Genomic DNA, 14,690 nt, shown 5'->3' with positions numbered 1-14,690 from the left:
TTCATGTTATTGATGGTCTGCTAGCGTTTTGGATTGTAAGTCTTTTAATGATATTACTAAAATGACAAGACATGTTTCATCAAATCAATAAAATTTTAAGCTTGAAACTTGATCAAATTTGAACTATCACTATTTGTCAAACACAGTAACATAGTTTATATTACTTTCCTCATACTGTCATTTTGTTTCCTGCTTTACTTTCTTAAATTTTCTATTTATTTCTTTACTTACAAATATGATAAAGTACTAATATTGTATGTAGTTTTAGTGCCTTATATTATGAAAACCCATGTTTAAACCATGAAGTTGAATCAGATTCTGAAATCTGTAAGTCACAAAGCAGGTAGCCATGTCTGTAATTTATGAAGTTAATATACCCTCTGTACATGTTAGCCCAGACATGCGGTAACAATGTTCGATGTGAGGATGCTGGTTTTATTTTCCCCTCCAAGACACAGGCATGATTCTAATGTCCTGACTGTGCCAGAAATTCCAGTTTGAACATATAATATTTCATCTGTGTAATGTGTATGCCTCACAGTTTCAGCTTCATACCTTGAATAGATTGTAGGCTCTTGTTTCTAAATCCTTCTAAGGAGATTTCTTAATGTCTACATGTATGGGAAGGCAATAAAGATGTTAAGGTGTGCTGTTAAAGAATGATGTGTGCCAGGAAGAAAATTTAGAATAGCCTTTTAAATTGGTTTGATTAGAAATTTTAATATATTCCTCAATTTCCATGTGTTTGTCTGGCATACCTCTGCAAATATAGAATTTCCAGACAGGAATATTCAAATGACATAGACAAGACTGTACAAGTTCCAACTGGTGCATGAATGTGGTGATCGGTGTAATGCTGTTTCTGAACGAGACATGTTCACAGCATGGTTGAGGAACCTCCTACAATGATGAGGAGTAAATACAAGATTATTTTAATGGTAACCCCAAACAAGTTGTCAAACACCTGTGAAAAGAAATGAACCAAACTTTTCAATGAGTTGAGTGAGAGGCACTGTTTGATACTGACTATTAGATTGTTTATTGTGAGATTTGTTATATGTTTCCCCTTATATGCAGTGAACCTGGTATACTCCAATATTTCAGAATGAAATTGCATGTCTTTATTAATTTTCATAAAGATTCTGTCTTTCTTTTGGTGATTTACAGTTGAAGCATTGTATCTGCTCATTCTTATCATTTCCTAGGTCTTAAAACATACTTTATATATGTTTCATCTTCTGCCATGTCCTTGTAACTTCACTGGAACATGTTTTCTATGTTGTTTTAAAATTTGTGGGTAAGAAACACAAACCAGTAGGAAGAAGAAATTGAGGGAAGCTCCAGATGTATGACATCATATAATGTCTTTTTTTTTTAAATCATTAATGATCAGTGATTATTGACTGTAATAAACAGTAGGTGTGGAGACAAAATGTTGTTTTATTGCTCACTGTTCCTTTTAGATATGTGTTCCCCGCCGTGATATTGCTGGAATATAACTTAAAGCGACATAAAACTACTCACTCACTCACTCCTTTTGGATATGTCCATTTAAAACATAGTGTGGCGAGTTATGTTAGTTGTTTGTACACATTTGCTCAGTGAAGCCCAGTGAAGGTGTCTGCCAAGCGACTGTGAACTTACCCCTGACTGATTATTTTGGGGTGAAAACTGCCCAAAATGGAGTTATGATTTAACAGAAAATCTCCATTAACCATTATGAACAGGTATGATCTAACTACAGGGGAATTAGCTCGGAATTAAGACAAGTTACATGTTGATGAAGACAAATGAATATGTTGAGTTCAAACTTCTTTAGTTACACGACAAACAAATACACAAGACATAAATGAGGTGAGCAGAGTTCCTGCGTTTCGTACAAGCAGCATTATCCTGCTCGCGATCATCCCTACGCAGTCGGAATACCAGACTGCTTGACAATATATATGTTTTTGACAACAATGGACAGGCGACGACTCAACAATGGACAGATAGAGAAACAATAGCACTTCCTTGACCAGTTGATGTGATGGCAGACATTGCCAAGGGGGATGACAGTAAGGCTATAAATGTCACATACAGTAATTAATGACAGTGACAGAGTGATACAGGGTGGCTGACAAGACAATGTACACTGTGGTAGTAATAAGGGTTAAGAATGCAGATTAAATAATTACAATTAACTCTCACATTTCTTGGCTACATAGTTTTTGGACTTTTTAAATATTTGGACGATGGCTGTCCTGAATTAGTCACTGTAACACATCTCCCACTGTGATATTGCAGGACTATTTGTGTATTCATTTTAAAAATAAAAAGTTTCAATGTAAGAACTTCAGTTACACATAAGCTTGTTTATTTTGAGAACAATACTGACATGTCTCATGTAATACAATCTTGTGAAGTTTGGAAGAACTGATTTTCTGAGAAATGTAAAATTTTATGCTGATGCAAGTTTGAAAGAATCAAAGCAAGATTGTTTTAGAAAGTTAACATCTGGTTGGCTAAACAACCCATGTTTGTTTTGATTCAGCTTTCAAAACCTGCTCAGGATTCACTGACACTGACATTACCTCTTCTGCTTAATTTTCACACATCATTACATCACTGGAGAAGATGCCTGAAGAGTTTAGATATTCCTAATATTATCTGGTTGAAGGAAATTGAGTGGTGAACAAATTGGTGTGTTTCCAAGATGGCATCCTCCCCATCTGCAAGCACTAAATGCAATTGTTTCAAATAGTTTGAAACCTGCACAATGCATGCTTCATACCGGTGACAGGTCCCCTTAGTAAGAGCAAAAGATCTGCACAGATCAGCTTGAGTATGGCTGTGTTGATTTCACCACATGCCTTGGTCATGGTCGTCATATGAGCGAAATATTCTCAAGCACGACGTTTAACCCAATTTCACCTCACCTCACCTCACCTTGGTCATGGGTTGTTATGACTTAATGATGTAATAGAAGTAGTATTCTTTAGGTTGACAGTGCTAGCTATTGTTTGATATGTTATCATACACCTCAAAGATAATGTTAATTATCCCCCCGCAACGGGTTTTGCAGGGGTTATTAAAATGCGCTCCATCCGTCCGTGCACATTCATCTTTTCCGGAGCAGAACTGTAAAACCAACTGTTCTCAGTTCTACCTGATGATGGGGCCAGAACAAGCCCTGAAACGTTGTACCAAACATTAAAAAGAAGATGCAACCCAGAAAATTCAATATTTTTGTGCTTTTCCATAGCAACAAGTTTGACTTTGACTGAAATTGGTGGTAGTGCTCTTTTCTGGAGCAGAACTTTAAAACCGTTCAATATTTCTTCACCAAACATGGCACATAGATTGGTCTGGTGGTCTACTGGTGCCTTTTGATAGTTTTGGAATTCTGAATAAAATATTTTTTTTGTGTTTCCATGACAACAAGTTCAACTTTGACTGAATTTGGTGGTTGTGCTCTTTTCCGGAGCAGAGCTTTAAAACCTTTCACTATTTCTTCACCAAAATTGGCACATGGAAAGGTCTGGTGGTGTACTGGTGCCTTTTAGTATTTTTGGAAGTCTGAATAAAGTTTTCTTTGTGTTTCCCTGCCAGGCTTCAATTGAATTTGGTGGTAGTGCTCCTTTCTGGAGCAGAACTTAAAAACCTTTCAATGCCCTCCTTCCCCTTTGCCATATACACACCAAAACATTTAACATAATTATAACTAGTAGACGTATTCATGAAGAGTGTTTCGCCATTGCCGGGGATATTGATGATCTCGTCTTCTTGTTATTCATTGATTCAGGCCTTTTGACAAGGAAGTTGACCTTATGATATGCACAGGAGACCATACACTCAAAACATCATCTTTGTGAAGAGATTTTGCAAAATTTAACTCTCCTTGTTTGACTGATCTCCAAGGTTGTGGTCTCTGCATTTTTTTGACTGCAGGTTTAGATTTGTTTCTTCCGATATGTAGAAGATCCTGCTCATGTTTCAAACCAAACGTTACATACTCCTGTATTTATAGAAAAGGCATATTCACAGACATTGCAATCAGTTTCATCTTGGCATTCTTGTAAGACACTTAACTGACATTGACCTCCTTGTCAGCCATATCAGTTGATATTTTCCATGATGATGAAAACTTGATCAAAAGAAGTCTGACACTTTCAAGGTTGGCAATCTCCAATTGGATTGAAATACCAAGTAAGTTTTGAAGAAGGCTGTCTAAGTTTCTATATATAAAGGCTTATGTCTTTCTGGTTGGACCATGTTTGTAAAAATAGATTGTCCGAGAACTTGCTGGAGAAGGACACAGACATATTTTCAAGTTGCTTGCATCTGACAACTTGACCAGTCTGGAAATGTCAAGTTTGACATGTTTATTGCACTATCATGACAATTCCTGTCCATAACTCTCATGGTCACAGAAAATATGTATCAATTGATTGAACCCCCAAAAGGTTTCATTCCAAATCAACAAAGCAGTTGACTGCTCTTACCTCTTAACCTCTCTAACCATTTGTGCTGGCATCTCACGTTGGTAATCAAAGTGAACACTGGCCGTTCAGGAAAAGTCATGACATGGCATTTGAATTTGGTTTTATCAAAGTCTTTTCTATTTGAGAAAAGGTCTGAGTTACTAAGTGTCTTTGATACTGTGATAAAGATCATGTGAGAGAAAAGAAACTTAGTTTAAACATTGTTGAAACTAAAACGTTTTCAATGAAGACAAGGTTATTACTATTCTTGATAGCATTAACCATCACTCATCACTGTAAGCATATCTTTTACATACTACTTAAAACACCTACAACCATGAGTTTGTGAAACTTTTTGGGATTGAAGCTATTCACTCTTTGACAAGCATCATTTCAATACACTATTGACTAATAACATTAATCTGGTCAGTGCTGATCTAAGTAACAATGAGTAGGTATGATGTGATTCAGCTAAGAAATAATGTTGAACAGATCGACTGCAATTATGAAATATGAAATGGATAATAAATAGTGTTCACCATCTGATAAATTCTTGGTCAAAATGTAGTTTCTCGAAAGGGATTTGTTGACATGTCTGTGGAAATATCTATCACTTGTCCGATTTCCATTTTTGTGGAAGCCGCATTGGCTGAGCCGCAGTGGTATCTGACTTTTTTGTGCTGATGATTAGGTGCCTGACTCTGAGGGTGTGGGTTTGAATCCCGGATGGGACTCAACAAAATGAAAGCACTAGAATCTGTACTTAACTAAGAAAGTGTATTCCCAAATATAGCACATGTTATATCTTCATTTTGAAAGGAAAATCTTAATAAAATATTGCTGTGTAATATGCATACCCTTCTTCACAGCTGCATTTGTAAAAAAAACAAAACCTGTGAGTTACTGTGAAGAAACTACTGTCGTGAAAAAGCTGCAATGATGGGCTGAAATGTGATATGTCCACAGTAATGTTTTCACTTTGTAAAGAAAGTAAGAACACAATCTGTTTGTATAATATGCATCCCATCTACACAGCTGTGTGGACCCGTGAAGATCCGGGTTAGAATTGGTCTTCAGCAACCCTTGCTTATCGTAAACTAACTAACGGGACCAGGTGGTCAGGCTTGCTGACTTGGTTGACACATGTCATCGTATCCCAATTGCATAGATCGGTGCTCATGCAGAAGATCACTGGATTGTCTGTTCCAGACTCGATTATTTACAGATCGCCGCCAAATAGCTGGAATATTGCTGAGTGCGGCGTTAAACAATAAACCAACCAACACAGCTATGTTTTCTGCAAATTGTATACTCTCAAAGAAAATTCAGGTCTACCACAGAGTGCTTTTACAGTAAAAAACCATTGTGTCAAACATTGATGTATCAAACATTATGGTTTGTCTCAAGGTAAAAGGTTTGTATATTCGTATTCCTTCTTTAGTCGGCATTTTGCAGTTGTGTCAAACCTCGGATAAGCGTTTATTTAGATTCACAGATTCACTGACATGGTTGATGTATATCAAAATATCACCTTTGCATAGATCAGATCTCAATATCTCAATCAGTGGATTGTCTGGTCCATACTTGATTATTTACAGACCATTGTCATATAATTTGCTTTGTGTTCTATTCAAACAAACAAACACTGAATTTCAAATATCAAGAAATGTAGTCTTAAGACCAGACCAATTTTATTTCTTGTTTTACGGATCCGCTGGTCGTATTTTTTCAAGAATAAGAAAAATAAATATAAATATATTTTCCCCGCTCAAAAAATAAAATCCTAATGTTTTTATTGGCCAACAATGTAAACTTACAAGAAAAATGTTTTTTTCGGATTGTTTTTTTTTTGCCCCATATACACTTCATGTTATCAAAAGTAAAATACTTTGAGTATTTAGAAGGAATATTACTTTGACTGGTGATTTTATTTTTATTTTTTTCCCTCCTGCCTGTAGGTTTTCTGAGGACAAAATTCCGTAAAAAACAAGAAATAAAATTGGTCTAGCCTAAATGTGATTTCTGAATTCCCTACCTGTTTTGCAGTATCAGTATGTATCATGCACAAGCTTAAAATGTTTGTATACTGCAATGAAACTTGTTCCTCCAGTGATCCCGAATGAAATGCTTGTTGAGACAGTATTTGTAAACATTATATTTGTTTCTTTCAGTCGCTGGAAAGTACGAGGCGTATGCTTCAGATGTGTGAAGAGGTAAGAATAATCACTACTCAATTCATAGCTTACAATTATACTATACTATAAATATATATGTTATGAATACTAATGAATAACATGTTTCTTTTTACAATCCATAATAATTGGCTCAATTGTCTGGCAGCCTGTACATCTCATAAAGGTGGGCAGTGTCCGTCATCCCATCATTCGCACATCCATCACATCCTGTCTATATTAACCTGGGTACCGTTGTACAAAGCGATCTTAGCACTAAGGTGACCATAACTCCCAAACCTTAACATAAGACTTAAGTTAGCCTTAGCGCTATGGTTGTTTTGTACAATGGCGCCCAGGTTAGAATTGATCTTCAGCATGCTTGTTGTGAGAGGCGATTAATGGGAATGGGTGGTCAGACTCGCTGACCTGGTCATCGTATCCCAATTGCGTAGATTGATGCTCATGATGTTGATCATTGGATTGTTTGTTCCAGACTTGATTGTTTATGGACTGCTACCATGTTGCTGGAGTATTGCTGAGTGTGGTGTTAAACAACACAATAATCCTGTTTTTTCTATATTTTATGAAAACGTAGACAAATATGGGAACAAAGGTCACTTGATAGTTGTAACTTCACATTATCACGGTGTATTGCAAATCCCAAAAGAATTTTTTCCTTGTGTTACAAAAAACTTCCACCATAAAAGAATATGCATGTAGTTTTTAAAGGTAATTATTCTGCAAAAGACAAATCTATTTTGATATGATCTACCAACTATTGAAGTGAAGGATAATTTCCACTAAAAACTCCTTTGAATTTACCTTGACATTCATCTTTGACTAACCATTGTGGGTTCGCCTAGTGTAATCCATCGTTTAATGAGTATTCATTGGGTTAAATGCAGTCACAGCAGGTAATAAATTAAATAGTATAAATATATAGTATTATCCAGGGGTGTTCAAATACTGAAATGAAACTTTTTTCAACTTACCCAGCTGATTTTCAACTTACCCATTTTTGCAATCGTGAGTCAGCCACTGGATGTTACCAAACCAAACTTATTAAAACTCTTCTTTTTTAATTTCAGTTTTAATTAAATATTGAAAACTTTCAAAGGTTACATTGAAAAACTGCTGTTTTATACTTTTCTAAGGGCAGGTAAATTATATTTCCCCTTTACTCAGCACCTCAGTTTCATGGTTTGGGCATACAAATTGAACACCCCTGGCATTATCACAATAGAATAATGCTAAAAGACAAAATTAGGTTTATATAAGGAACAACATGCATGAGATTGTATGTTTACAACAGGTGGTCTATTCAATTTCATCTACTGTATCAAAATATACAAGGGGTTTGTGAAAGGTTCTGAGCCTAACTATGAAATATGTATTGTAGCACACTCTTAACAGTTTGCCAGTATTATGTACAGTACTTTCCATGCCTGCAGGTTACACAATCAAGTCGACTTGGCATGCTAAACACTGGGGTTTGATTCCTCACATTGGTTCAATGTATGAAGCCTATTTCTTGTGTCCACCACCAAGATATTGCTGGAACAAAGCTCAAAGTAGCATAAATCCAACTCTCATTCACAACCAGGCAGCAGATTTTTGCTGTTACAAAAGCAACAGGATGTTCTCTGTTGCTGAAAATCATTGGCTACCCTGCTGTTATCTTCTATCTCGAACTGAACTCCAGCAGCCATCCATGCAGATACAGTATCAAATTTGCATTTTAGATGTGCTCCTTTCCTTGCTTCTGTTAGAGTTCAAAGAGAAGAGAGAGGCAAGAAGATGATACCAGATCAGAAAGACACTCAACTGTCACCTCAAAGGAAAATGTTGATGAAATACAATCAGTTTGGCTGACACACATCATATCGTATGGCCAATGCAGTTGGCATTGTTCCTGAGAGAATCGAGAACAGTCTGAAGAATATACTGGGTATGAAAAAAGTTTCCGATTGTTTGGTTCCAAAGCTTCTGACTCCTGATCAAAAACACTCTTGGAATTCATTTCTTTTTTTTAGAAATTTATAACCATATAATAATAACTTGATAAGCGGCCTCCCATGAATGCCAATGAAAGGTTCTGGAAACAGTTGTGGTCTGTACCTGGCAACTGTAACCTTGAGGCACCATGGGTCCATGATTACGATCATGCAATGCATGAGAAAATAACTGGGTTGGTTGTCTGTTACATCTCACCAGATTGCCTGAAAAGAGTTATTAAAAATTCCAAATCTAATACAGCACTGTTTCAGCTCTCTTGTGGACACAGGTGATGTTCCTCCGTGGTTCTGCAAAGGTTGCACAATACTCATTCCCAAAAAAGGAGACTTGACTGATCCCAAAAACTTCCGCCCTATCACATGTTTGAATAGACAATACAAATTATTCACAGGGTGTTTGACAAACCTTGTGTCATCATAATGCTCTGCTAATGATATTATTTACAGGGAGCAGAACGGAGCAAGAAAGGGATGTTGGGGGTGCAAGGATCAACTTCTTGTACAAAAAATGATTTTGGAAGAGGCTAAAACATATCACTGCAACCTCTCCATGTGCTGGATTGACTACAAAAAGGTATATGACTCTGTCCCTCAAGAATGGATTCTGAAGTCTCTTCGTTGTATTGACCTCCCTGAGCGACTACTTGATTTACTCAAGTTTTTAATGAGTTGCTGGTCGACTTAACTTGAGATGTACTCACAAGGGCAGGTGCTTACTTCGCAGCCTATTCCAATCAGAAGGGGAATATTTCAGGGGGACTCCTTCAGTCCTTTGCTTTTTTGTTTGTCTTTAATTCCTTTGAGTTATCTGCTCAATAAAGAGGAGGGTTACCATCCCAGACCTCCTCAGCACAGATCCCCAAAACCGCTTTCTCATCTCCTTTACATGGATGACATTGAGCTCCTTGGCAAAGGAGATACCAATTTGTAGGTTCTCCTTGTCGAGTCCTTTTCTAATGATATTGGCATGACATTTGGACTTGACAAATGTAATACTCTTCATCTGAAACGTGGCAAGGTAGTTAATGATGGATTGGTCAAGTTACAGGGGGGAAGAGTAATTGAGCATCTTATGGAAGATCAGGCCTACACCTATCTTGGAATGCAAGTTCGAGACAGGCTCCAGAATGCCCAGATTCAAGAGAAACTTCGGGCCGAGTATAAATCTTGGCTCTTCATGATAGAATTTTATTGTGTACCTTTGCACATATTTATTTATCGGATGATCCTCTGGTGATGCATGTAAAGACTCATGATGAAAGTAATGAATTCCACAGCTATTTTAAGTGTGCCAAAGTTGTTGGACAAAATCTGAAATTTGAGGTTGATTTTGTTGATGGCAATGTACTGCTAGACGGTACAGCGATGGGAGTAAACCAGGTGATGTCCTTCACCACGTTTGCCCAGAGTTGGTCATTTGTGGAGAAACTTTCTGAGAAACCATTGCATCGTGTGTACAGGCAGTGCATGGAACAGAATAGCAATCCCACCGACTCCTTCGCCTGGATGAAGTCGGCTGGTCTTGAATGTGAATTGAGGGCTTCCTTTTTGCTGCTCAGGACTAGTCACTTCCAACTTGCAATCATCAAAATGTGATTTTAAAAGAAAATATTTACATGAAATGTCAATTGTGCAATGAATTTACAGAGACTGTCCAACACCTTGATAGTGGATGCCTGTCTTTGGCATCAACAGCATATCTTAAACGACATGATGGCATGGCTCATTGCTATTACTATCGTCTTCGCCATGCCTGTGGCTTTGACTCCGAGGTCCATCCATGGTACGACCCTGAACATGTCCAGGGCGTCATGGAAAATGATTCTTTTAAACTTCTTTGGAATATGCCTATATACAGCCTCAGAAAAATTCCTGCCAACAAACCTGGTCTTGTTCTTTTTGATAAAGCTAATGAATTCATTTATGTCATTGAATTTTCTGTCCCTTTTGACAGCAGCATGATTGGCAAGATTCAGGAAAAGCATGCGAAGTATGTGGACCTCGCCTTTGAAATGTCTTGCTTGCATCCCAAGCACACTGTCGTCAGACTGCCCATTGTTCTCGGTGCCCTTGGTTTTGTACCTCCTGGTCTCTTGGCGCAGATGAGGAGAGTGCCAGGGTTTTCCACCGGGAGCACAGCCCTTCTGACACTCTGGGTAATGCAGAAGGCTGCAGTGTTGGGAAGTCTACATATTCTCCGGAAATAAAGTCCTATTCGTTGTCTGGGCTGCGTGTAGAGGGGACAAGGACCCTGAGCTGATGATGAGCCTTACCAGCCTGACTGTGCCAGGATCACCAAACCCTCTCTGCTGCGTTTTCATCTTAATCTGTTTTAGAGCAGTGAGGATTAATCAGAAGAAAGCTTGGCGGAAAAGATGGGTTTTGATAGATGTTTTGAAGGCAGAACAGGTTTGACATTGGCAGACATCAAGGGGAAGATTGTTCCAGACAGTGGCTGCAGCATATGCGAACGATTTCTTCGCGTAACTGGAGAGTTTCACTTTTGGAACAGTAAACAGATGTTAGGAAGGGTCCTGCTGGGACAGTACAATGGAAGTAAGTCGCATAGGTATTGTGGGGCTGTTTGAGAGTAGCATTGGAATGTCAGACAAAGGAGTTTAAAGTCAATCCGTTGTTTTATCGGGAGCCAGTGGAGTTCTTGGACAGAGAGACAAGGCGAGAAGCTTTATTTTGAATCCTTTGGATTCTGTTTAGGTTGATATTTGGAGAGTTGGCGAGAAGACTATTACAATAACTATGAATGCATCTTGATTTCATTGGTATCAACCAAATATTAAACAACAATCAATGCAGTAAAAACATGTAAACTCTCTTCAGACAAGCAAGGCAACATCTGTTCTATCACCTGGCATCATGACAGCTCCAGTTTTCTGGGATTTTCAAGGATTTCTCAGGGATTTGGAAAGGCAGGGGCCATGGGCCATTTTGCACATTAGAATAAAAACATGGCCCATTAAAATTTTGAAGTTTACTATTGATACAATGGTTTTTGCCCATTCTAAATTCAGAAAATGACTAATAATCCTGAAATGGCCCATTGTCAAAGTTATTTATCCCAATCCCTGATTTCTACTTGTGGACTATCTCCATTAATAGTCAATATGATGCTTATCTGCTTAGCAGAAATCTTCATGAGAAAATCAAGGCAAATTGTGGTTGAACACTCACTTAAGGTGTTGCTCCACCAGGATAATACACTTGTTCACAAGTTTGTGGTCACAATGCAATGCATTACTATGACTCCATATCCTCCATATCCACCAGAGCTGGTACTCAGATTTCCACTGTTTCCTGATCTTGAAGAAAACCCTGTCTGGCAAGCAACATGCAGATAGTGATGCTTCACTATACAAGTGGGATCCAGGCAATCCAGTCTTATTGGCCTTTAAGGAGGGTGGCTAAGCGGGTTAGATTACTGACTTAGCAAGTTGCTCTGTGAGTGTGCTTTCGAATCCTGGATGCGTCTGGAAAAAAGTACTACAATCTGAACTTTACTGAGAATGTTTTGTCACAAATATCACATATGTTATATTTGACAACTTTCTAAATCACATTGTGTTTTTCTGGAGAGGGGTATGTTGAAAAATAATCAGCAAACAACTCCATCTTTGTAGTCCTTTCATAACCAGGCTCAGAATGTTTCACACACATGACAAATAAGTAAGAAACACACCTCTGAACTGAAATATCAACTATGTATGCCATCTCAAAATGTTCAGATTACTTGCTGTAAATATGATGTAACAAACAGCTATGTTTATTTCAACTTCGGACTCAAATTTAACTTGATTACCTTTAATGTATGTTTGTATGAATTGAAATGAACAAAGATTTTTCATCTACCTTAAGAATAATATATTCATCAGCATAATTGTTTACACAACCTATCATCTAGGCCGTTGTTCCTACTGGATATCTGAGACAGTATACTGTACATTAAATGCTTCCAGTACAAGGCAAGAGATCACTGGTACTGGGTGTCGGGCCATCAATGAATGAAGTCTCCCTCAGATCATCTCAATGTACATGAGTAGATTGTGTGAAGACAAATCACTGTCTTTCTTGCCATAATGTTGCAAGAATATTGCTTTGAGCAACAACATTTTTTTCTTGCCAACAAGTGATGCCTTCCCCAAATGGAATAGCTGTTGGAACTGTAAGGTACTGGTTTGCTGCTCTAAGCCCAGTTACACTCAGCAGGATATTGCTGGGTATTTGATGTCTTTGGTGGGAAAACCAGACTGTGTTGAGCAGAATATATCTGTGTTTGTTTAACAGGTGTAATGCCACATGTTCAAAGTCCTAGAAAATCGGTGTGCCTGAATGATCTAAACATTAACATCAAGTCCTGTTTGTTTGTTCACTCTATAATAGAGCAAGGAGGCTGGTATCATGACCCTTGTCATGTTGGATGAACAAGGAGGTAGGCATTTATTGTGCATGGAGTAGAGGAACACAGGATTATTATCATACTATCCTTCAGTTTATTTGTGTTTTAGCTTATACATTTTGATAGCAGTTCACCAGGTTATGTTCAGTTTTGTTATTGTTATAGGAGGGTAAAAGTTCAAACTTTGAAACAGTCCAGGAAGTTTTGTCATTGATAAGGATTACTAACTGAAGGAATATGAAGCATTCAGCCTGCCAACCAGATTTTCAGGAAGTGTGTAGTTCCAATATTTCATTCAAATCCCGTTAGCTCAATGTATCTTCCTTTCTTTCTGTGAGATGGAAAGTAAATTGTTGCAAGGAAAGGATATTTAGAACTATTTTGTCCAACCTTCCACTTTTTTAAATCAAATTTTAAAATTATTTATAAGGATCATTTATTGTGACCACATAACCCATTTTAGTTATTGTCTTTATATTATGTAAAGCTTGAAATTAATAATTTCAAAGGTGACATAATTTCCTGAATAGTCATCCATGATTTGAACTTTTCCCACTGTATTGTCACTTTTAATGTTATTTCAAATGTCACAAACTTATTTTTGCTCAATTGCTCAATTAGAGCAAGGAGGCTGGCATCAAGACGTTGGTCATGTTGGATGAACAGGGAGGTGAGAGATGTTTGCTGGGTGAAAGTCATTTTGTGCTGGACATGAATCTGTTGTCATCATGGCCTGTTGCATCCTTATTCTCAAGTCATTTCATATTGTCTTCACCAGCATTGTTTCATTTTATGAATGTTGTGTTCTTTTATTGACCTGATGGGATATTTATCTGTTCACAGCAGGAAAAACATTACTTCTTTTTCCAATGCTTTCACAATTAAAAGCAACATCAAGTCAAACTGTAAAATACTTGTACAACTGAATGGTCATGTAATGTTTCATCCATTTTTCCAAGATCTTTCAATTCTTTTACCTAAAATAAGACAAGCATTTTCTCACAGCTAACAATATTTGTATTAGCAATTTATCTAAGACTGTATACTGAAGAATAGCTTGTGTGTATTCACACAGATGTTATACTTTAAAGTCACTAATCTGGTGAAAAGAAATTACATTTTGCTCATCATACACAAAGAAATGAAAATAATTAGTAAAGGACTTGACTTCCAAATTTCCAACACTAATTTTGCAGACTGTACAACATCAGATTACAATAGCTCTGGTCTGTTTGAATAGCTCTGGGGGGAGTGGGGGGATATGTTTAAGTGCAGGGATTTACCTTGAGTCCTGTATTTGAGGGTCCCTGGGACTCATACTCTTAATTTTCAGGGGTCCTGGACAACAATATGGGGGTCCCAGACACTTAAATGTTATTATTAATACTGTTATTGTATTGTGTATCATGATCATCACATTGTTACAGTAATTCAATTGCAATAATACCATATAACCGAGCTAGTAACAAACTAATGATAACTTATTGTCACTTGATTTGAATTTTTACAAAACGTATTTGGATTTTGTCTGAGTCCCTGTGGACGCGCTTATAAATTTTGTGGCATCCAGTGTCAATTTTTATGCGTATAGGACGCAGGAATTCGCGTTCTGTAAATCCCTGCAAAT

General features: G+C 37.4%; 1 protein-coding gene across 8 annotated transcripts in view; it reads left to right on the top strand.

Moving 5' to 3' along the window:
• LOC124286632 (synaptosomal-associated protein 25-like) overlaps positions 1-14,690 on the top strand; it is a 162,699-nt gene that overhangs the window by 73,065 nt on the left and 74,944 nt on the right. For 3 of the 8 annotated variants that reach the window (XM_046723024.1, XM_046723020.1, XM_046723018.1), the window contains 2 exons: positions 6,635-6,676; positions 13,685-13,733. In XM_046723024.1, coding sequence (XP_046578980.1) covers positions 6,635-6,676; positions 13,685-13,733 — 91 coding nt within the window. Of the gene's footprint in view, positions 1-6,634; positions 6,677-13,047; positions 13,097-13,684; positions 13,734-14,690 lie in introns of all 8 variants that reach the window. The other 5 variants (XM_046723023.1, XM_046723022.1, XM_046723017.1 and 2 more) reach the window with 2 other exon arrangements.

The sequence above is a fragment of the Haliotis rubra genome, unplaced genomic scaffold, assembly GCF_003918875.1.
Source record: "Haliotis rubra isolate DU_JTF1 unplaced genomic scaffold, ASM391887v1 Scf388, whole genome shotgun sequence".
NCBI classification, from domain to species: domain Eukaryota; kingdom Metazoa; phylum Mollusca; class Gastropoda; order Lepetellida; family Haliotidae; genus Haliotis; species Haliotis rubra.
Note: the sequence above shows the minus strand (reverse complement) of the source record. Positions and strands in the feature narration are given on the sequence as shown.